The sequence below is a fragment of the Pempheris klunzingeri genome, chromosome 9 (assembly GCF_042242105.1).
Source record: "Pempheris klunzingeri isolate RE-2024b chromosome 9, fPemKlu1.hap1, whole genome shotgun sequence".
NCBI classification, from domain to species: Eukaryota; Metazoa; Chordata; class Actinopteri; order Acropomatiformes; family Pempheridae; genus Pempheris; species Pempheris klunzingeri.
Genome location: NC_092020.1, coordinates 23,421,436 through 23,446,250, shown reverse-complemented (window position 1 = coordinate 23,446,250; position 24,815 = coordinate 23,421,436). Strand labels below are relative to the sequence as shown.

At 39.7% G+C, this 24,815-nt stretch overlaps 3 protein-coding genes across 3 annotated transcripts; 1 reads left to right on the top strand and 2 right to left on the bottom strand.

Annotated features, from left to right (window-relative positions):
- Positions 1-238: 238 nt before the first annotated feature.
- On the bottom strand, positions 239-7,042 carry asb5a (ankyrin repeat and SOCS box containing 5a). Its single transcript, XM_070836744.1, has 7 exons — positions 6,611-7,042; positions 4,868-4,947; positions 3,687-3,794; positions 3,317-3,467; positions 2,631-2,765; positions 1,545-1,736; positions 239-812 (listed from the first exon to the last, which is right to left on the bottom strand). Exons 1-7 carry the CDS (start codon positions 6,813-6,815, stop codon positions 685-687), a joined length of 999 nt encoding a protein of 332 aa, XP_070692845.1. The 5' UTR covers positions 6,816-7,042; the 3' UTR covers positions 239-684.
- Positions 7,043-8,652: 1,610 nt separating this feature from the next.
- On the top strand, positions 8,653-16,537 carry ctso (cathepsin O). Its single transcript, XM_070836430.1, has 8 exons — positions 8,653-8,805; positions 9,917-10,022; positions 10,301-10,425; positions 12,618-12,785; positions 13,163-13,284; positions 14,533-14,696; positions 16,086-16,178; positions 16,307-16,537. Exons 1-8 carry the CDS (start codon positions 8,653-8,655, stop codon positions 16,339-16,341), a joined length of 966 nt encoding a protein of 321 aa, XP_070692531.1. The 3' UTR covers positions 16,342-16,537.
- Positions 16,538-17,628: 1,091 nt separating this feature from the next.
- tdo2a (tryptophan 2,3-dioxygenase a) lies at positions 17,629-21,871 on the bottom strand. The gene is made up of 12 exons (XM_070836290.1): positions 21,837-21,871; positions 21,545-21,650; positions 21,334-21,424; positions 21,091-21,161; positions 20,373-20,500; positions 20,056-20,242; positions 19,774-19,881; positions 19,544-19,655; positions 19,299-19,356; positions 18,551-18,630; positions 18,127-18,217; positions 17,629-17,782 (listed from the first exon to the last, which is right to left on the bottom strand). The coding sequence occupies exons 1-12, from the start codon at positions 21,869-21,871 to the stop codon at positions 17,629-17,631; spliced, it is 1,221 nt and encodes a 406-aa protein (XP_070692391.1).
- Between the last annotated feature and the right edge of the window lie 2,944 nt (positions 21,872-24,815).

Genomic DNA, 24,815 nt, shown 5'->3' with positions numbered 1-24,815 from the left:
CATCATGTCTTAGAAGCTCTATGTGATCACCATTACCTGCTCTTCCGCCACTTGTTGCTCCACCTACCCCCATCTGGGACTTTCCAATAAGTGCTTACATATAAACTTGTCAACTGCTTTCAAAAACTTTTCAGTAGTAATTCTCCCAGCAATTAACCAACACGGCCTGCATGCGTATTTTACAAAGAAAACAGGTTTTGGAATGCAGCAGATTCAAAACAATTTTAATCATCTAGTAGTGTGCAATGCAATATATATATACATAAAATGCAAAACTATTACTACTCACTCACATACATAGATGACATCATATTATTTTAAGTGCATCACTGTCTGGTAGATATTGCAACTATTAAGGCATCTTCTAAATACGGCAAACCTGACTTGCAAATGATACTATAATATATGTTTTGACCATAATTTACCCAGGGAAGGCTAAACCTGTAAACTCTTACATTCAACCAGGTCCACGATCACACATGTGGTGCAGACCAGTTCAACACAGCTTGGTACTGTCAGCTACTCACAGTCTGCTGTGTGACTAATTTCAATGAATTGCTCTTATTGTATTGACTGGAGGTTAAAATTAAAGGTAAGAAGAGTTCATGGAGTTGAAGTGCTGTTTGTGACCAGGGCTTCCTTCTTTAAGTCCCACTTAGGCTGACGGTTTGGACGCTCTGCGTGTCATTGGTACTGCAGGTAGCTCCTGAGCCTGTTGGGCACAGGAAGGTGGGAGAGAAGGTGGAGTCTGTCGCGGCCCACGCAGTTCCTGATGCACTGACGACACAGCTGGCTGAGCAGACGTGGTGTCGCTGTGCAAAGGAGACGATGAAACATTAGACATTGACCCTAACGTTAGATTACTTCTAAAAGCATTGTCAGAAATGCCATGCGACAAGGTCAGACAGAAGGACAGTAAAAGTGCAACCTTTAACCCTTTCATGCATAGAGGTCACTACAGTGTACAGCTATTCAAAAGCTGTTTTCTTGTATATGCACGAGTTTTGATGGCATAGTTGCACATCAGCCGCTACAGTGGAGGCTACTGCATCATCTCATACACTGACTGCTACCCAGTGGGAAGCCTTTGCAAGTGGAAAATAAAAGAGTGAAGCCAAGATGGTCGACAGACAGACAGAAACACCAAGTTGCTCATTTTTTTTCTGTTCAAACCTTCTATAAAAAGAAACCTATGCAGGTAAGAAAAATATGGGGACATCCAGTAACATCTAAGGAGTCATGCAATTGCTACATTTTCCAAGTATTGATTTTATATTGGGAGGAAATTATGATTAATCACATGTCCACTAAATTGTACATCATGCATCACTAGCTACATTTCAACTACTGGACATGTGAATATATCTTTATAAAATTTCAAAGTTCAAATCTTGTTTTTCATGCCTAAAGATGATTGAAAACACTCCTCCTGACTGAGGTTATCATAATTCATGCATGAAAGGGTTAAATCTTTTGACTGAGATGTTCAAACATAGCACACGTCTGTAGTTGGCTACAAATACAAGTTGCAGGTGTTCTGATACCTTCGTAGAGCAGCAGGAAGCCCTCGGTTAGACTGCTGGGCGGAGCCACGTCTACTGGCCTCTGAAACTCCGTGTTCCTGGCGTTAATGTCTGCACCAAAGTCCAGCAGCAGCTTCACCACGGCCGTGCAGTCTTTTTCTGCTGCTGCATGTAAGGGTGAATCCAGGGATCTGCCTTTCTGTACATTCGCACCTGTATGCAGGACAACTTGTATTATCCATTCTAGACGCAGTCCAGTTGGAAAAACACAGTGGCAAACTTTCTCGGTTTAAATCATCATCAATATGTTGCTGCATATTGTGATCCAGGAGTTCCTTTGCGGCTGTATTTTCTTACAATTTACAGTTTGTATGTACCTGCCTTCCCTCAGCTGCCCTTTTCTAGCGAACAATTTCCTTCATTTCCCAGAAATGACTTTGAACAGCCCTGAGAGAATGAATGTGAGGATGTGAACTTGTTACTTTCAATCAAAGGTAGCGAGCAATGTGGGAATACAAATAATGTGTCGCTGCTTACTTAAATTGCAACACGTGGTGTGTCTGCATTAGTGAGGGCAGGAGCAGTACAAAGTAATGATAAAAATGTTATGCTTCCTCTGATTGAATTGTCCTCATATGATCTCTACAGAGAGACTTTCAGCAGTTTTGGGGAAAAAAAGAACCGATTAACACCTACTGCTGCTGTTGCCGTTACCATCGCCTCAACAATTTACATAAATGGCAAAAATAAAGCTGTTTTATTGATGCTGTGCTAGAAATGCCATGTCATGTCATGTCACCTGTAATTAGGTTCTTCATCAGGAATAATGAAAGCACATCAAGGATAAGGCCAAACAAATTTGCGCTTAAAGAGCTGTTCGCCTCAAATAATTTCATTACTCTTTGTTTTAATGTAGCGTTTTTGCCTGTCTAAAGGGTCTAAATGCTTTTTCAGAGGCTTTTAAAATCCACTGTGTACTCGTATGTGCGTGTGTGTGTGTGTACTGTATTTATTTCCTTGTCAGTGCACTGTAAACGTACTTGTGTATCTGTGTGTGTGACGTGTCTGTATGAAGATGTAAAGATCCACACTGTGCTGCGAGCTGACCTTCCCTCAGGAGTTTCCTGGCACACTCCAGCTCTTGGCAGATGCAGGCTGTATAGAGCGCTGTGCCCAGGTGAGGAATGTCCATGTCCACATCTGCCCCCCAAGTCACCAGAGCCTCGACACAACCATAATGACCTGGAAGTAATGGAGCATGAAGACGGCAATCAGTAAGTGACAATGCGAGATAATTCTCCAAGCTGTCTGCACGGGTCACGATGATGTATTTTTAAAGCTTAGGCTCAGTGCAGGTCTGCTAGGAAAGGACACAAACACACACTGAAGACAGGATATGCTGTACATAGTGTATATGCAATTAACTAAAGAGTTTTAATGTCTTTCATACTGTTCAAATGATATTTTGCTTTTTATTTGTGCTAATGCCAATAAAGCCAATTTAAGTGAGCTGTAATTAACAGAGTTGAAAGGACATATTGGTTCATGGTATATTAAATAAAAGGTTGCGAGTGGTAATGTTGTAATGTCAAGATTTTGAATATCATAATAAATATAATAGAACTGGTATTGGGTTAATTGTTTAAATTAATTGCCTTTAAACCTGAGCTTACTTCTGACAGCTGCCTCACAACAGTTAAACTGTGCGATTTATTCAAAACATCAACAGAAAATTACCTGATGTATTAGTCGATGTATTTTGCCGTATATGCGGATATTTTGTCACAGTATACCTTTGCTTGTAGCTTCATGGATCGGTGAGGGATGGTATACAAGGCTCTGGGGTTTTGCTCCATTTTCCAAAAGAATTTCAGTGCATGCCACACTGCCCACTGTACAGGCATTGAACAGAGGGGTGACTCCATCAATTGTAGAAGCATTGACCTGTAAACACGTTTTTATTGTTATTTTTAGGCCTTGTTTAACCATGCAAGTTGACTAATAGCAACAGCCTGGGGGAAGAACAACTTAATAGCTCTACAGTGACTGTAGAAAAAGTGCAGTGCATTTCTCATTTGTTAACCCCACCCAGATTTTCCCAGCCGTGAAAACGACATTTGACCTGTGCAGCACAGCGATGACGAAGGCCAATACGTGACTTACATTTGCTCCTGCGTCAATGAGAGCTCTGGCACAAGCGACGTGGTCTCCGACACAGGCCTCATGAAGGGGTGTCACATGGTCTATAGTCAGAACATTCACACTGTGACCCTGGAAACAGAATCAAACAGCCACTGACATTTAAACATTATATGGGGCATTAAGCAATATGTGACCTCTGTCAACCTCTATTGGTGAACACCAGGAATTGCAAGGACATCAACCCATCCTCCCCAGTTATGGCTGTCGTTGGATGACAAAGACAAACTATACAGCGCAGCCACGTTTGAACAATAGAGATTAATAAGCCTCGTAATTAATTAAAGAGCTAAAGAATGAACGACTGTGAAATACTGTAATAACATCACAGCTTTGTCATGAGCTGGTCTGAGCCAAGAACAAGGAATTGTTGGCTTTGTTGCTGAAATGGCCTACTTTCTTGTAGCACAGGCCTTTGATGCCATTGATCAGCAATTCTGTAGACTCCCTCATTACTGCATACAATGTAATGTAATACTGTATATTATGATTTTTCTGTGCTGTACGGCAACAAAACTTAATTACTTGCTTTAGTGCTGTGTTATCAAAGTCTAAGTCATGGTGTTCTTAGCTAGCACAAACATGTCAGCTTTTCACTGGACTCTGAGAGTGTGTGTTAATGGCCAGATGTTGAATGTTTGCTTGTACCACAGCAGAATTATAAGCAACCAGTAATGGCCAAAAGTGAACTTTGGCTTTAACAAGTTTAGTGACAATGTCATCCTCCCATTAGATATTAGTTTTTCAATATTAATCTAATCATACAATGTCATGTTAGTCTGATGATGCCGTGTTATTGCCAGTTATAGCAGAAGGTATTCTGAAAACATATTAAAGCCTCGGCTTGATTGTGTGAATGCCAAAAATGAGTGTTGAGAACTCGTGGAGGTGCAGATGGACACATTTAATAAAACATCTGTTTTGGAAGGTGCCAGTGAGATAATTACTGCTAATCCCAGATATCACAGATAACCCCAGTGACTCCTTACTTCATCCAATCCTCTTTTCCCTCAACCTCTAAACCGGGAGTCTACAAAAGCATTGAGACAAACTGAATTGCTCCAGGGACGGTTACAACAGAACGAGTGTGTACAGATGAGGGGACATCTGCACACAGCTCTCCCAGGGGACTGAGCTCTCCTCACCTGTAAAATGAGGGTCCTCAGCGCCAGGAGGCGGCCCTGACTCGCAGCATCGTGGAGGGGTGAGCGGTCCGCCCAGGATCCTGCAGTGAGAATAAGGATTCAGTGCCAGCTTCCATTTCCATTTATTATTATAAGGCTGCTGCTCTTATCAAGAGACATTTACGATAATTGCAACAGCAGAAAAAGCCTCAAATCCCAAGTTAGTAACACTAAAAGAAGATAAGAGTGAGAACCTCTACAGTGCATTACACACTCGAATATTCTGTCTTCCCTGGAGTAATAATGACAAGGAAGTACTGGTATACACAGTAGATTTGTGCAGAAAATATTTAATGCATTTAACTGTTTGCAGATTCGGTTGTAATATACTTAGTATTTTATGCTGAATGAATAGAAAGTATTCAGCGAAAACACTTGTTTTTCTATTATTTTACATACAGTACCTTAACATTTTTGTATCATTAAATCGTGTTTATTCATCATGTCTTATGATATTGTAATTATTTAGTGTCAACTTAATGAAATCCCAACCACAAACCTGACTTCATCAATTGCCTGTCCTCTTGATGTGTTTATCTACGACCTTTTCAGGTCTAGTTTAGCTCCTCATCTCCCAAGAGTTAATGCATGCGGCAGCATATTGCTACGTGACTAACTGCTTGAAATGTCCTTCTGCAGTAAACTCGGCACATCCACACTCTATCCACATGACAAATTAACATCGACTTGAGAAAGTGGCCGCGGCCGTCATTAAGCACACCTGAGTCGATGTCCAGAATAACAGCCGATGCATTCCACACGTTTTTATCATTATTCTCACCTTCTTCCATTTGAATGATCTAAAGATCTTTATGTTTTCTATGACATTCAATCTCTTTTATTCATACAGCCTATTTTCCTCGACTGACATTAGTTTCAAATACGGGCATAAAAGACCCAGCCACAGACATCAAACAGATTTCTTAGAATAAGGAAGACCCAATCTACAGGACTGTGACTGATACTCTAAGCTTGGCTAATTAGTATTCCATGGAGTGGGTCCATTTTAAATTAAACATCCCCTTGAATGATAGATACAAATTATGTTGTCGTCGTGTCTCTCTTCCCCCCCGAATGTGCCTTCGAAGTGCCTGTCCCTGGGAATGTGGGGTTGTTGTTTTGGTTGCTGCATGAGTGTGAAAGGGTGCACTGCATAGCTGGGAATGGAAACTAGGGCAGGATGGTGGGCGGGGGGGGTGGATATCATGACTGCGTTCTATTAATACATTAGAGAGAAAGAGCTGCCAGCCTACAGTGTCTTCATTTAATATTGAATGTACGGTTCAGGATTTATAAGAAGCTATTAGGCTAATGAAAGAAAAGTAGACTATCATTTTTATCTACAGTATGTATTCATGTGAATGCACTTCATGTCTGTTATAGTCGATGGATTAGCAATGCCGTATTTATAGCTCATTTGTAAACACGGAAATTGTGAGTACGTGTGTAGTTGTGTGTGAGCAGGGAGCACTTTAACTTGATTTTAAAGGAAGCAACATTTATATTTTCTACATGTGACCTTCCACGCCAGAGGTCAAACATATTGCTCAGCATATAGTATAAGCCCAGTTGTATTGTGAGGACGTCTTACACCGAATTTTGGCTTTAACACACAAATAGAAATGCTTAAAACGAGGCAGTGTGTGGAACAAAGAACCCAACTCTTTAAGGCTTGTTTTTTTTTTTATGTTTTTGAGTACTCACTGTGCTGTTGACCATAATCATAGAACTCTGCTGATATCCTGGCAGCCTCCTTACGGTTCCCACGAACAATGTAGAAGTATGCCAGCAAGTTGAGAGAAATCTTAACAAAGAGCTTAAAGCAGAACAGTGCCAAGATGCTAAAGTAAACATTGGACAACTGGGCCGCGAAGGGCTTGTTGGTGAGTTCCCCTGTTGGGTCTGACATTTCCTCCGGTACGTTACAGAGGGTCCTTAGTTATGATGAGGGCAGGATCAGATGCCACTCCAAAAAGCAGGAGAGTAGCCTACTTTTTCTCCCAGTGTACTGACTGGTTGGCTGATCCTGACAAAGTAGAGGCTGGAAAAAAAAAAATGCTGTGCAGCTGCTACTGTGCCTGAGAGCAGCTACAACAATGTTAGTGTTTAATGTGTGCAGGCATGGCTGTGTGTCTGTGTGTGTTCACAAGTTATACAAAATAAACTTTAGATACAGTAGCACGCCATCTGTTTGAGTCACAGATGCAAATAATTTAACTCATGATAGTGTTTAATAGTGTCTAGATCATTGAGATTTTTAAAAAGACTGAAAAAATAACATTTGCTTGTGCAAATCTTGTTAGTTTTTTTTTTTTTTGATTATGTTTTCCCAATATATAAACAGCATAATACAACACATTACAATAATTCAGTGAGGAACAATTAACAAAGCAAACAAAACAAAACAGATCAGGGCACTAGTCAGTCTAAAACAAATGAATAAAATAAGATTGCATTAATAAGAAAATGAAATAAAATAAAAAGTACAAAGTGCTTTTTACCAATAAAGAAGGATGTACTAAATTAAAATACCACAAGTTCAATATAAATGAAGAAGCACGTTTAAAAAGGTCGGAACATTTTCAATCCCTTTTTTCTCTTCATGGACGTTAAAAAAAATTAGACCAGTCTTCATAAAACTTCCCTTGGTAACTATTAGTCCTTGTGATGAACAGCTTAAAGGGGCAACGTCCCTAATTAACTTTAACCATTCATCAAAAAACGGCGTTGTCTGGCTCTTTTAATGGTGGAGATCAATCCTCGAAGCACCAATAAAGCCTGCCAAGGCCAATTTTTTTGTTTAAATGTACCTGATGGTAGGACATACCTGTCTCCAGTTATGCACAGCTGGGGAGATTCTAGCAGTGGTTTTTATGTGACTGCTTTCAAATTCTTTCAACTGCTCGTTTCCTGAAAGGAGAAACGAACTAACAAAAAAAAAAAGTACCTGAGACAACTCCAGCAGTAATTATCCTTCATATGTCCCATTCTTTGAAGTTTAATTGGTGTATAATAATATTTGTGTATGATGTTGTAGCATGTGATTTGCTTGAATTTCACATCCTGATAGTATTTAATTCTGGATAAACGAGGTTAAAAATATTTGGAAGAATTCATTTCCTCCTACATTTTAACTCATGATGGTGTATAACCCCACAGAAACGTATAATAGTGTATATTACACTTTGTATATTTTTATTTTCATTTTGCTTATTTATTTGTTTGTATTCATGGTGGTGGTCACTTTTACTATTGTAACACCAGAATTTCCCCCCTAGGGATCAATAAAGTATTTCTATCTATCTATATCTATCTATAAACGCAGAGGAAGGAAAAACAAAAACCACAAACGCTGTGAAATCCACAGTTTTATAATTAACCTAATGTTTATGAACACTGGACAAAAATCTGGCTTCAGTCAAGTCCAACTTTTGAGCAACAGATTGTTTTATTTTTGGGTGCAAAAGTCATTGACAAATCTTGGAATTGATTGGAACAACTTAGTTCTAGTCCATAGTTTATTTATTAACTAATTTATGTATCTAAACCTTTTATTTATTTCTAAATAGAGTTGTTTTGATGAATGTATTGATAATGGTGCTTCACCTTCTCTTTCAGAGGAAGCGCTCGTTGCTCGCTGCGCATGCGCGGTAGACCCCACACCTTTTCCGTCAACACCACTTTCGTTTTTACTTCCCTCTTCGCTCACTGCTGGTCTTCAACTTACCTGAGCGTCTCTCGGCCACATGAGGGGCGGCCGTGTGTACTTAGCCGCCGCGGTGACCGTGTCCGCGCTGCTCTCTCCTCTCTGCTGCACACATGTGAACCGGACTAAGCCCAGCGGCTCTTTGCACCGCGTGTGTGAAGGCAGCAGCCAGGAGCTCAGCCTGTGTGTGCAGGTAAAGGAGAAGAAGGAGGGGAAGACGTGTAGAGACATCAGCTGACAGACAATCACGTTGTAAACAAATGTCACACACACACACACACACACACACACACCGACCTGTTGTGTAAAGGAAGGAAGTGATTTATTGGATACAGTGTGTGTGTGTGTGTTTGTGTTCACTCATAACATGTAATAATAATCAATCACAAGTTCTACTTCATGCAATGCAGATTACATACTCACGTGTGAAGAAGTAGCAGCACTATAAGCAGTGAAAAGGTGGATTAATAAGCAATACAAACACTGAGAAACCCTTCCTGTGTGTTGTAATGCAGGGCCAGTAGCCTCTGGTGGCTAATGGGAGCTAATGTTAAGGAACTTTAAATCAAAGTTGCTTTAGGCATCACTCCTGCTGTGCTAATTTGACAGCACGTTTTACCATTTGTGGACACTGTTGCACATATAAAGATATTTTTTAATTGTAGAGTAGTTGAATTAGACTGCAGTCACTTTGGCTAGGTGATAAACTGGAAACTGACTGGATTATTATTATATTAAGGGATAAGATTCAATTCAATTCAATTTATTTTGTATAGCCCACAGTGCTTTACAAAGTTCACTGAAATAAACAAGAGCTAAGAGATGAGAATTTACTTGTTACAGCAACAGGGGAGACAGAAAAGGTGCAGACATAAAGTGTCGGTAGCAGAATTAGTGCAAAGACACGCGAGGTGTATTACAAAATATAGAAATACGTGCAAATATATGACAAAAAATATAAATGTATATAAAATATGCATATGTATGTGTGTATTGCACAGAATACTGGGAGTGTCATTATTGAAGCATTGACATCTGGGCAGCATGACAATGTTGTAGAGATGGAGGTTGTCTGTAAAGTATCAGATAACTATGTTAGATACATGCAGTGCAGTAAAATGTACAATACTGAAATGTGAAATGTAAAGTAAAGTGCAAATGCAGTATTTGAAGTTCCCTTCCTCCACCAATTAGTGATCAAATACAGAGATAACGTGTGGGTTGTAATTCAGACTCACTCATGTTTATTAAATTAAGACTAACTTAACTTTACCACACCTAATGTGTCATTTGCTTTTTTGCAGAATGCTACAGAACGGCATGAATACTTAAACTCATTCTCTACATCACCCCAGTCTGCTAAGTATGGCATCAACCAGTTCTCTGACCTCTCACAGAGGGAATTTAGAGGTAATTTGAAGTTTTGTCGTATATTGTAACTTAAAAAGCAGAATTAGGCACATGCAATGTATTTATAGTTGACTGAATTAGTCGATTAGGACAGTTACGGGTTCTTCACAACTTGAGGCGCTTCCTCAGTTGAAATGCATTCACTTATTTTCTACCCGTCCTGTGGATTGTTTTTAAACTCGCTGACCCCTGGGATGACCGGGCTGAATCTGCACGTCGGTTGTTTACGTGAATCTTTGTATCCAGGAATGACTTTGAACTGTATCTATCATCCGCAGATCTCTACCTGCGAGCTAGTGCTGACAGAGCTCCTCTCTTCTCTGGCCTGAAGACAGAGGGGCTCCCAGCCAACTTTGACTGGAGGGACAAAGCAGTGGTGGCGCCGGTCCAGAACCAGCAAGCGGTAAGGTTTACACAGATAGATGATAAATATAGTGCCAGGTAGGGAATGTGTTGTAAATATCTCCATTTTATATTTTGTGTTTCTTGATCATGCAGCAACATACCAAGGCAGATTCCTTGTAGTGTGAATACTTAACCTAACTGTGATTCTGATACCCCACTGAGACACAGCTGTGTGATTAATTAATGTCCATTTCTTATCAAATCGTTTCATCATTAACAAATAAGCACTCACGTTATGTCTTAACAAACAGGTGGGTGATAGACAACCTGGATATCTACTGTGTAAATGTGCCCATAACAGTCAAAATGATAATGTTGGTCCTTGATAGATGTTTTACTTGCTTTTCACTTCTGACTAGATGTAACGTTTTTGATTTTCAGTGATAAATATTTCAATGCCTCAGCTGTAGCGATGAATAGCCATTTATATAAGATTCCCTGCAGGCATATTTTATGATCTATAAAGATACTCTGCTTGGAATAATAAGTTGTGCCTGCTGTGCTTTTCCCACAAAAACGTGTAAATTATCTTGTTAAAAATTACATCTAGTCCTTCGCCCTCATTGAAAATTCCAGAATCTATTAATGTGCAAATATTTTTCATTTTAAATGTATAACTACTGCACATGTGATGTTTCCTACTTCACTAAAAAGTCCATTTGAGGTGTGTGTGTGTGCGTGATGGAGGCTTCAAGTTTCCTCACAGGCTTCCAGATATCATAAAGTCACGATTGGACATGCACATCTCAAACAGATTTAAGGTGAGCACCAAGAAAGTTTCCCCCCCGCCAGCAGATGAATTTGAGAACAGCCCTCCAGTGTCAAACTCAGCACATGTATCATTCTGCCCACTAAAGGTCAAACATCCAAGTGAAGTAACAGTAACCAAACCATATTTTTGAGTTGAGGGGGCCTTTAATAATGGTCAAGGAAAAGAGGAGGGAAAATGATAAAGTAAGCCATTAAGTGTGACTTTTGCGAAGAGAGCACAGTGAACCTGGGGACATGGACGGGGAGAAGGTTAGTGAGATGAAGCTGTTGCTTGTCCTCGGTTCACTTCCTGCTCCTTTCGTCCTTTATCCTTTTAGTCGGTCAATTTGCCGTCGGCGATGATATTTTCACTGTAAAGCTGTTGTCCCCGGGGAGAGACCTGTCCCGCACCGGTTAAAGCCAACACAATAACATATAATTTACTGTCTTAAATTCAGGTAAGGCTTTCCACTCCTGGGAGAGTCCGTAGATGACCACACTCACCGGCCACTCTGCTCTGCTGCAGTTTTCCTGCTCACAGTTTTTGCCTCCTGTTTTGTCTTTGGACCTGCCTGGCCTGAGTTTCCACAACAGATACATGGGTGGATAGGCAGAAAACAAAATGTAATACCGTGAACAAAGACACAAAGTATCAAGCCTCTCTCATCTCAAAAAGTATTCTTGATCCAGTTTTCCCTTATCGTGATTCCGCTTTTATAACTGAAGCACACTTCTTTGCTTTGAAGGGGAGAACAGATGGTTCTAACATTTTGTATACTCACACTTACCCGCAGTCCAGGCAGTAACGACCGATTTTGGTTTCAGCATTGATTTTAAACTATGGAACCATATTCAGCAACAAAATAATGGATCTTTACAGAGAGAGCTCAGGTTCTCATCATAAATATGGGAATTTCTGCTGAGCAAGTGAACTGAGTGGAGTCTCTTGCTGTTTGCCATCGCCTGTGCAAATATTCTGCAGGAAAAATGCACTTTCCCATAATGGCTGGTTTCGGGAAGGCAGTGTTATCTATATGGGATGCAAGATCGCCTCAAATGACCCCCAGTCCCGAAACTTGATACATTAACTGAGGCATAAATTAAGATTTTCTTCATGACACAGTATACGTGAGGTGTTTCTGTCAGTAGATGGCAGCAGAAAGCAATTAGTCACAGTTTACTTGGACTGGACACATCATCTCACCCCGTCTACATGCACAACACCCTCACGTTCTGATATTACTGAGGGTTTTATCATGTTCCTCTATCCTGCTGAAGAGTTCTTTTGCAAAATAAACAAAGTGACAATGTCTCCTTCGGGCTACCATATGGGTCGTGTAGATATGACCGTATTCTGGAATTTGGTTCCAGCCTGATGATTTTCCAACCTTTCCCGTGAGGTTTTGTTTTTCCTGATTTCTGTGATTTTTACATTTGCAGTGTGGGAGTTGTTGGGCATTTAGCGTGGTTGGTGCCATGCAGTCCGTCCGTGCTATAGGCGGTTCGCAGCTGGTGCAGCTCAGCGTGCAGCAGGTTCTCGACTGCTCTTTCCGAAACCAAGGCTGCAATGGAGGCTCCCCATTCCAGGCTCTGAATTGGCTAGAGAAAGTATGTGTGTATTTTTACATAATTTCAGGTCTTATGCAACATATGCTTGCGCAATGGTTTACAGTGAGCACAAAGGTAGAATAAACCACATCTCCCAGTACTTTACATGCACAGGAGATGCATATTTCTGTGTCCCTAACTGTCTGTTTGGGAAGTTGGATCCATGCTGTTTTACATTTTAGCTTTTTAAAATGAAGGTAATATTGTCATGTATTTAAATTAGGTAGATGTGTAGTGGCAGCAAGTAAAATAAGATTGCTGTCTGTAGTCAAACATAAATTAGGATACTGCCTGTGCCAGGATCCTTCATAAACAAGATGGATGGATATTTTGTATTCAGGTAACACACTCACTGAGATAAACTATTTTCTTTCCAGACCAGAGTGAAATTAGTGCCTCAGTCAGACTATCCCTACAAGGCCAAGACAGAAATCTGCCACTTTTTCTCTCAGTCACATGGCGGCGTTGCTGTGAGGAACTTTACTGCACATGACTTCAGGTAAAAGACACATTTTTCAAGTTGTCTACAAGCAATAAAGGCTAAAAATTAACAGCGCTATATTTCGGTAGAAAGACATGGAATTTTAACGCAGTTTTCATAAAGAACCAAGGACAGAGGAGGGGGAACAGGGATTGGTCCTGTGAAATGACAGACCACAGTGTTTACTGTGTCAACACAGACATGGATTGCTCAGTAGCACAAAGGTTCTTTGCTCTGGTCCAACTGTGGGCCAGAGTAAAGAACACCTTGAGTGTAAGTGAATCCGATCTTCTTCATTTAATATTGAACGGGATCGTGACTGCAACTCATGCATATGTAATTCCTATTATTTTTATTGTATTGCTATCATAGCAAGGATAAAAAAACTGCAATAAAATGATATTGAATAAAATTTAGATAATAATAATAATACATTTCTTAAATAAAACCTTAAAGTTAAGCAAAGGAAAGAAACAATCATTTTCAAACCTGGTACATTTCATTGTCATGTTACCACCAAACGACTTCTTTATCTACAACGATCCACTGATGCAGTATGAAAATGTGCCTGTTGACCTGCCCCTGTTGTCAGAAAGGTCAGAGTACTGGATCATTGAGTGCATTAAGCTGCTGGAAATGGGCACTTGTGTGGGATGGAGTCTCAGGGGTTATAGGGATGTCATAACCTTCTGGTTAAGGGGCTCATAAGCCAGATCTTTACTGCTTCACAGCAAAAGAAAAACAGCATCATAAAGTTTCAGCAAGACAAGACCTCACCGTGAATGGAGTGTAAACTTGCTTCATTCAATATAGTTTTGGCACAGACCTAGACTCCATAGCCCATATGTTATGAGCCTGGCAGAGAGGGACATCACAGCTATCCCCAGTAGGAATCATCTGACGGAAGGACAAAATGAGGTGGCAGAGAGTGCCTGCATATGTGCAAAAGAGAAAATGAGGAAAATACCAATTCACGAATGAGGAAAAAATTTAATAGTTAGTCAGAAATTGATAAAATTATTGAAGGAATGAGGTGAGGAGGGCAGTGGAGAGAGGTGCCGCGTGGATCTAGAAAAAATGGTGCAAAACGAGGCACTAGTGAAACATTGAACTTAAGAGATAACCTCTATACAATGTGTATGCTAATGCAAGTCACAACCTCATAACTCACCAGTATAATTTACATGTGAATGCCAGATAAAGCAGGATAATCAAAGGACCAGACTTTCTGCTTAAAGAATACGTTTTCCTGTTCTTCTTTTTCAGTGGTCAAGAGGAGGCTATGATGGGTCAGCTGGTACAGAATGGTCCCTTGGCTGCTATCGTGGACGCTGTCAGCTGGCAGGATTACCTGGGTGGAATCATCCAGCACCACTGCTCCAGCCAATGGTCTAACCATGCTGTCCTGGTTGTTGGATACAACACTAGTGGTACATGCTGTCACTACGCTGGCATGGGAATTAATCCCAATTCAAGAAAGAAACCAGTGATTTTTAAAAAAATTTTTTATTGTACTTGAGCGAGCATTTACCTTTTTAGGTCATGAAAATTTCACAGCCCTAGGGCCTGTAAAAGTCATTTTTAGCTGCACTAGGTCAGGTTTTTGGTAAAAAAAAAAAAAAAATATGCCAGTCTTAATCAGACTTAATCATAAATAGCTGCTGCAACAGAGCAGAGTGTCTCATCCCCTCTAATTAAGTGCTAAAAGAAAAGGAGATAGAGAGGAAATTATATTTTAACAGCCATTAAGCTTGTTATTGAGTGCCAACATTAAAATTACGTTATTATAATTATTATATCAAGTGAAATATCTGTTGCATCTTTTTCTCAATATTCTGCCACTATCTTACTATTTATTACTAAGCTTTGGAAGCTTAGAATACATCAGCACCAATGTCTTAAAGACCGTTTGAAAGCAGAATATAAAACTCCATTATTTTTGCAAATGTATTGGCTGTGATCGGTGAGTAGCTGGGTTGGTGCACTTGAGTCTTTGTGTGCACTACTTGTGTGCATGTGTGAAAAGTGTTCCTGAAGGGTTGAATTTCATGACACAAGGTGTTATTTTAACAGAAGCTGCGTTGTCAGAATGTTATCACAGCTATCTCACTGTTTAGTTCTTGACATAGTAGTAGTTCACACACCTCAGTGCAAAGGAAATCTTCGGTTATGGGTAGTTCAGACTCTGAGGAAAAAGCTTGCTGGAGACCTTGATATTTTACACAGCAGTGACGTTTATTGGTGCTCGGCCGAGGGGAACAGAGACGGGAGCGGTATGAGCAATGTCTGATGCCACCTCAATTCTGCAGGACACCCCCTGTGTTACTATTAAACCCCGTGTGTAATTGCTCCATGCCCAAACATGGTCATTCTACATGTCCCACAGATATGTGGGAGCGGTCTGTCGGCTCTCTGAAATCTAAACAAGGAATTGTGACCATTCACGTTACTCCAAATCACACTGTATGAATCTCAAGGTCACCGCTGGCATGTTTCTACAACAGTAGTTTGTTTGGAGCACAGCACGACTATCACCTGCTACCTTGGAAACAGGGCTCCCCCAACTTTAGATTTCACAGATGGCCTGAATTGGACCCCTTGACCTGCATCTAACCAAGGGGGGCTTTTGTGTGTAAGGGCTAAAGAACCCTAACTCTAACCCTAAATTTCCTCCCAATCAATATTTTTTCTATTAATTATTTCACACACACACTTGTGTTTGTGGTGTAAAGTTGGTAAACACATACATGCACACCTACACCTAGAGATCCTTAACCCTGTAAATAATCAAATCTTGAAATGCATGTCGTCTGTTTTAGGGGATATTCCATACTGGATTGTGCAGAACTCCTGGGGAACGACGTGGGGGAATGAAGGTTATGTTTATATAAAAATGGGTGACAATGTTTGTGGTAAGTATGCTCAACGTTTCTTGTGACTTTCTGTTTATATCTCCGCTTATAGTTTGGTGTCTGTATGCTGCTGTGCCCACCAACCCCTCAGGGATTAATACGACATCCTCCTTTCTCTCTCCTCCCAGGTATTGCTGATTCTGTGGCAGCAGTCTCTGTTTGATGAGATTGTTTGTATTTTTGTCGCTGTATGGGCCCGTGTGGGTGAATGCGTTCACTGCTGCCAAAATTTAAATCATCTGTTTGCCTTCAATTGTCACTTTAAATATATTTTTATTGTTTGTTTTTATTAAAATGTCACGTTACATCACTAAAACAAAATAAATCACTTTATATGCTGATAAATGTCGGATGATATCTGAGCGATCGACACACACAACAATGCAAAACTGTAATAATAAGAATAGATGCACTGTACAAAAAAATGTATCTTATTAAATACATAAAGCAGATACATGTTATGGGTGATATGGCTCATAAATGTTTCTATACAGAGATCACATCAATCACTGCATAAATACATAACAAAATTAATTTAACACCATATAGCATTCTATACAAAACAGTATTACACAACTATGTTATTAACATTATGTACAATTTTTTGTGGCTCATGTTTTATAGTTTTTTATGCTGTGCAAATAGTTTTATTTTAGATGTTGACATTGATTGTCTATACTGAGGTTTATTATCATTTTTTGTACTCCTTCACACACCTAAACTACATCCCAGCAGTCTGAAATGGCTCCTCTTTAACACCTTGCTGACATGAAAGATGATGTGTTCGTAAAAACCCATCATCACTACCGGTTTGATCGCCGCTCTCTTCGATCCATTTGCTTTCAGGTCAGTCACAGTGAATTTGCATAATTTTATTGAGAAAACATCTAAGCCGGTTTTATCAAGGAGCCATCTGCTATACTTGTGGCCAGTCGAGGTTCGAGATTAGAATTAAATAGTCTAATTTGGTCATTTGATTTCTTCAGTGTCGGACAATGTGCCACAAGTTGTGAACCTCGGTGCAGCAACTTGATGTAACTAATGAAAGAATAATTTGCTCTTCTGTTCTTAGTTAACAGTTTTAGGGCATTTGGCTTGTTATTAGTGTCACAATGAGGTGAAAAAGAGAGATTTTCCGTCCTGCTCGACATTAATGGTAAGATTAACACATTTGTGATGTAATGTCACAATCCCAATAGAAAGAAAGGTAGATATTCTAAAAGACCCAACCAATTATACCATCATGTTGTCAAGTGTCTCTCCCTAATGGATATCTTGGATATTCTTGGGTACATCAACTTGATGTCCTGCGTATCTGAGCTCATCCGATTGAAACATTGCATGTCTTTTTACATGTTTGGTGGCCACCTATGCACCAAAACGTCTCAGCTGTGCAGAGGATCTGCTGCACTGACACACAAGAGGCCGTGACAGGTGACTGACATGCTTCCTAGTCTGAGTCTTCACTGCTGCAGTAGGAGCTGTCGCAGCATTCGGCCATGTAGAGGAACGTATGCACATTGGGATTTAGCTTTGGCACCCAGTGGCGAGGGATCAGAAACGTTGCCAAGTTGAACAGATCCACAAACACTTTGTAGCGGTCACTAAAGGGAAAGAACCATTTATTAAATACTTAACTCATGTACTCTTTAAATATAATTGAGCATCTGTTCCAATTTGCACTTTCTGAAGGACAAAACCTGACCTAAAGTGCTGCTAAAAATGAATGGATACTTAATAAAGAACTGTGACGTAGCTCCTTTTGAAATGAACTCTAAGTATAGTTTGTGCACGTCAGGAAGAAGTGACCATATGACAGGTTCATTTAGATAAGGCAGAGTAGCAGGGCATCCTTATCCTATCCTTATCTAAATTAACTCTAAAGTGTTTAAGATACCTGCAGTGTAAAGTGTGTAATCAGTAGGTTAAAGTTTATAGCATACAATACCTGACAGTAGATCTCAGGTAGTGGTAGCCAGATGAGCCTCCCGTACCGGCTTTGCTGCCAATCATACGATGCACCATGCATACATGATTGTCTGACACAAAAACAGAAATATCCTTGGTGAGATGAGTGATGTTTTTGGCTCTGCATGCTCTATTTGAGTTGTAAATTGTTCAGACATAAGTGAGAAATGGGTGGGTAAAACATTTATTTCATGGGAATAGGCTGTTGGATTGATCAGCAGGCATAAAGAATGATATAAGGCTCCTCTGCTCCTCAGGTCCTGAGCTATCTTTAGTTCTGTAAACACCCGATTGTCCAGCTCTGCCCCTGGGCAAAATATTTTAGAATTTATTTATTTTCTTTGTAGAAATGTGGTTTCGCCTCCACATTTTTCTGTTCTTGTTCACTTACGAGCACTACTTACATCTCCATTTTGTCATGAGGGTGTCGATATCCATGAGGGATGTGAGCAGCTGGAAGGGAACCTGGAACCTCGGCTCCTCCCTAAAAGGTAAAAGAAGAGTTGTTTTTTTGTTTTTTTTAATTTCAGGACACCTTGTACAGATCAAGTGGTGTATTGAATTGTTTCTGGGTCGTGTTCATCGCAGTTGTAAAATGAGAGCGACCTGCTCACTACCCACAATGCAATTAACATCTTTTACCCAGCAGATTCACAAATTAATTATCGACATCCAGTGACTGTCACATGACTCGGACTCTTACAGAGCCTTAATGAGTCTTGTGTGCATCTGGTTTCAAAAGGCTGGTCACGACACCTTTTGGTGAAACTGACAAAGACACTCAGGTGTGCGTTCGAATATTCTCGAGACACGATGACAAGTCCCAACTGCTGCTGTTTTACAACTGCCGTAGGTGTCACATGACCTGGATTGCTGACGGGGGTTTCGGAAAAGGGCTTGTGATATTGTGGAAATTTCAGGAGGCGAGAAGAAATGAGTAACCCTGCTACAGTAACTGGCTCTAAGGTGCTCTTAAGCAAGATGTTAAAACCCCAGTTGTCCCAGTATAGCTGTGGGCAACCGTAGAGGCCTGTGCAGCAATTATTACTGTGCAGCTCTCAGGTGTAGAAGTGTATAACTATATGAGTCTGAGGCAAATACAACACTGACGCTCTGTGAGAGCAGACTTTCACAAGACAAGGGACCACATACCTGTAGAAGTAGATCATCAGGGCACCTTGGAGAGCTTTGTAAGAGAGTCGCCTCTCACCTTGTTGGCAAAATTGAAAATGTATGACTTTTAAAGTAAAACCAAATGTTGTAAGCTAGATCGTAATTGTTAAAACTTCACAAAGTATTTATAGAATTCAGAGTCAAATCAAGACCATAAACACAGATACGTGAACCCTTTACAAACACTGGATTACAACATTTTAATTCATTAGATTAGTGCTCACCTTTGCTGAGGAGATGATCATGACGCTTTTCATCAAAGAGAGACGTGAACAGCTCTCTCTGTTTGACCAGCTCAGCAGTCAGTTCCTCCTTCTCCTCAGAATCTGGTATTTTCTTTTCAAAAAGATAACCCGTAAATAAAAATATGGTCTCTGTCAATCATCTGCACACTCCAGGGGAAGCAAAAAAAAAAAAAAAAATGTTTGTTCTGAAAGCTGGAGTCATCTCTTACCTCTATTTTCTCCCTCTCCTGATTCAACCCATCAAATATATTGATTTCCAGCTTTTCCCAGAAATTGAATCCATCCACCTCCAAGCCAGGAGTTCTCTCCAGCCACTCCTGAGAAGAACAGTTCAAGGTTTCATCACATTTATACCCTGTCCAGTTGCAGATTGGCTTATCCAGAGCAAGGTACAGCAAACAGAAGGTTGAAACAAATACAGATTTATACAATAGAAATAATAATAACTACTTTAATTAACTCTTTAATTAAAGATTGATTGTAAGATGTACCTCTACTAATTTTAAGAGAGTTGGCTCCTGTTCAGTGGTCAGCAGCATCTCACTGTCGTGACCCTTGAAATTGTCCCTGTAATGACGTCTGTTGTATGGAACCCTCAGGTTGTCTGGGACCCCTATTTTGTTCTCCAAGAGCCGAAACTGAAGGCTTTGAAATCCAGAAGCTGGAGACAGGTATTCCCTACACAAACACACACACGAGTAAGCATGCATGCGTACAGCACAGACAGAGTGCACAATCAAGGGATAGTGCATCTTATAAAATTTTAAGAGCTGAAGAGGAGAGGCCCAGAAGTTATTTATGAGCTTACCTGAAGTCAAAAAAGTCCAAGGCTGTCATTGTTTCCAAAACCGCAAACTGGTCAACCAACAGTCTGAAGATCATTACGATCCTGTGAATGCGAGTGTTGACTTTGAGCATGTTGCGCTCATCTCGGACCTGGAGGAGTAGTGAAATATTTAAGGAATTAATCACTAATCAGTCATTAGTAAAGCTGTAACGTAACTATCCCTACACGGGAAAACACAATCTAATTACTAGAAATAATTAGAGTTTTAGATCCAGATTTTTGCATCATTATTTCATCAACCTAATGTGTGATTCTTCCAGGGAAAAAGAAGTATTAAATTACAAGTGTTGCTCTAATTTAAATTTAGAACATCAGCCAGGGTGATGCACAATATTTCTTATTTTTCCCTGACTGAAAGCCAGAGTGACTGAACAGGACAAACGATTCCTGTTGAACATGAGGCACTGTGAGATCAGTGTTCTCCTCTGTGATGATTTTTTTACTCTTCAAATTATTACCTTGTGATTTTATATTCTGAACAGTGTTCACTCACTGGTACAAAAAGTTCTTCTTCTCTTTTTATACTATCGTAACTAACTCCAAGGGAACTTCAACACTAGAAAATATATCTTTTCTCTCTTTATGATAATGGACTGTCTGTCTTCATGCTCAAGAAAAAAAAAGAAAACTCAATCACATAACCTTTGTAAGATTCTTTCACCCCAGAAATATGACTTACGTGTCCACTGATAAAGATCTGTCGCACTGAATCAAGCTCAAACAGAATCTGTTTGAACCACAGTTCATAGGCTGAAATAAAACAAAATAGGTCAGTAAGTAGTCAAAGTCTAATTACACTTGCACAATTAATTAATACAAGATTCAAATAAAAATAGATTGATAAACATATTTTAAAGGAAAAAATGCAACCAAAACAACAAAAATGCTAAGTATAGATACTGCAAAGCTGCTGTAGTTTTACCTTGATGAGTGACAATGAAGAGGTGCTCATCATGGATCTTATTACCCTTTACTTCACTCTGCAACACTTGGGCTGTGACTATTTTATCAAGCTGAGAGTCGGAAAAAGAAATGAAACTCTTAACTTTTAAAAAAAAAAATACAAAGCTAAAAACATACCCAAACCCCAGTACTTAAAAAAAGCCAGGCAGTAAGATAGTGGTGGTTTGTACCTGCAGGTAGTCTCCATAGATGATTCCTCCTTTACTGGCCTTGTTAACTCCTGCCTGAGAGGCATCCTCATCCTCTTCTTTTTTGGGAGGCTTGTTTTTGAATAACCTGCAGTGTGAAGAGAGAAGGCCTTTTTGTTACTCGCCGCTTTCCCGTCGTCAGGATTAGTAATGAATTGTTTAAACAAATTTAATTTAAATGTATAAGAAATCATGAAATAAAAATGGTGGTGAACAAAAAAAATAAAAAATCCTTGAGAGCCCTATTTTAGGTGCAGTGACAATCTGAACGTACAAATGCCTCTTCTCAAAGTACGGACATCCACTCATGATTTGTCCAAAACGAATGATGTGTCGCAGATGTGTTCTCGTTCCTCGACTAATATTTACTAAAATTGTGTCCAACACAATCCAGATTTTTAAAGATTCACCTCATCCAATCACTCATGAGGATACAGCGACCATCCGGCCCGCCTCTATTTGCCCCATGGAGCTGTTGTTTACCTTGAACTGGGACCACCTTCTGGACTTTGTTTGGCCTGCTGAAAGAACAGTCACAGGACCTTTTTCAAATAATAACATGGGCAAAACAACAAAACTAAATACATGTCACTTTTGAACAAATAATTCGATTAGCAGGAATATAGAATATATTGAAAATGATCAGATTTTAAAGCCTCAGTTATTGCTTTAGACTATTAGGACAACCGTGTTGTCTTGAACGTTGCTCTCACAGCTTATCTTCAGTGTTTACCCTCAAGGATCTGCTGTTTATATCTGCATGTGTAGTCTCTTACGAACGGCGAAGCTGATTATTTAAGTGTCTGAGGAGGAGGACAAGTGGAGAATAGACTTGCATACATATATCAGCATCACAGACATGATCTCCTACTTGGCAAACCTGAGTTTTTATTTTTTCATTTTGCCATGGCATGTTCTAAAAATTACATTTAATTTTAAAAAGAGGAAGAAAAATCTATTTTTAGGTGGAGCTTTTTTCTAACAACCACCTAAAAGGTTCGATTTCTGTTTGATTAACACCAAAAACACACCCTGAAATTATACTTTCGGGGTGTGTATGGATTTAAGTTAATGTTATAACTATGTTGATGTTATTGTTAACGATCTTTAGTCACCACGAAAGCATAAATGTAAGTTGAAGTCTTTTTGTGTGAACGTGCATCATGAAGTTCGGGAATCATGAAGATGCCACTCTGCGGGTCGTTGGACTCATCTGTAAATATTTGCGATTTAGTTAATGTTTTATTCCTCAGTGACTGTCATAGGATTTGTGGTTCCAAGGTCGCTGAGAATGTGCGTAGACTTTACATAATATCGTCCTAAAGTACACTGAGCTTATGCCTGTGTTTTTTCCAGTGAACTTGACAAATCCGATATACATACCTTGTAAGCTGTAAGTGTGACTGTCCAAAACTTACTGGGCCTGTATCAGTGGCTGTCGTTTGCGGTTTATTGGAAATATTTTTGTTTTCACTGCCATTTGTCTACATACGAGGTTAAAAATAATTCTAGCCTCGCCCCTCCCTATCGCCCAAACCACACCACAACACCCTGTCAATCGGAACAAGCAAATTCTTTTTGAACAGCAGTTAACCCAGTTTCATCAGTGTAAGTCTCAGAATCCACGATCCACTCTTTCTAAACCTCCAAGATCATTAGCGCCCTTGTTTTTCACCCACACTCTTTGTAGACTTCTCAAGTACAGTCCCAACAGCCCGTGCAACTGTCCTCAGAAGATCAGAGGGATGATAACAAGCAGCTATTTCTGAATTGGGACATGGTACAAGCCTAGCAATATAAAGCTGAACAAGAGGAGCAGAAGCAGCCCCAAAATTCTTTGTTCTTGTTCCCATTTAGCTAGGGTGAAAGGGATGCTAGCGAGAGGGCGGGGTGCGGTGGATGAGACGTTTGAGACGAGATGTGACCGTCAATGTGAAACTTCAAAGCTTTAACAGACCTGTCCGTCTCACTGATAGGAGCACACGTGTCATTACGCATTACCTCCAAGGTCTAAGTGAGTCACTGATTAAAAGAAAGCAGGGACACGTCCTGCAATGAAATGTTTCCTCTGTACAGTATAGGTCCCTTGTCCTTCAACTCTGCAGGCATGTTTACCACCAGCCACCATCAGTTTTAAGTTTGGACTCCTTTTTACCCTGAAACCATCATTGTAAGACCTTTACTGCAATTTACTGCAAACATAATCAGTGTGTTTATCACTAAAGTAAAAAAAAAGCCACCCTATTTGATAATGTTATAGAGGAAATTATTACATATGATCTCAGCATAACATTAACTCACTCAATCTTCTAGCAGTTATTATATAATTAGATGTTTACATAAAAATCTCCTGATCATCAAATAGCAACTGACAGAAACTATTTGTGTTTGTTGTTGCATGTTTACAGGTTCTACATACACACTTCCATTTTCTTGTGTCTTGTACTTTTTATTATTATTTCTAGCAGCATGACAAGACTGTAAATAGGAATGAAAATTAAATTGGAATTACTTGGACGGATAAAAAGCAATCAGATGTTTAATCTGAGGTTAAAGTGTAGACCAACCATTTACCTATTTTATGGACAAATTATAGGAACTTTACAGTGCCATGGGATCACTAAAGGTGACCAGCTAACTAGCTGCCAACACTATTATGTGGAAATATTATAATATCACAGGGATATTTGCTCATTTACAGCAAGTAAAGGTTATAATAACTAACATAAGTGATAGATAGATCTGCTGCTTATAGATGATTATATCCGAATGCATTTCTTATCTGATGATCATCTAATGACAGTTTGAGTTATGTCAAGATCACAAGGTCCTTACTGAGTTTTATCAGGAAAACTGAGCTTATGTCAAAGCTCAGAACAAAGCTTGTTATGTCGAGATCACAAAATAATAATTCTGTGATCAAAAGAAAACGAAGCCTTTCGGCCCTTCTTGACGTCTCTTAGTTCAAACATTGGGAACATTTCAGCCTTTGTTTCTGCATGTCTGGCACCTGCATGAGCACTAATCTCCTGATAGAAACGGTGGTTTTGTTTGCCGTAAATCTACAGCGAATTGGTTTAGTATGAAGACTTGAACAAAATAATTACGTCGTTACTCGATTCACTGTGGTAGTATCATACCAAGCTTGTTGCATTTTTTTTTGGTTTATTACATCCAAACACATTTGGTTCAGAAACAGAATGGAATAAAGAGCAGATTTCTTCTTTGCCTCGGAAATTGTATTTGCATTGCC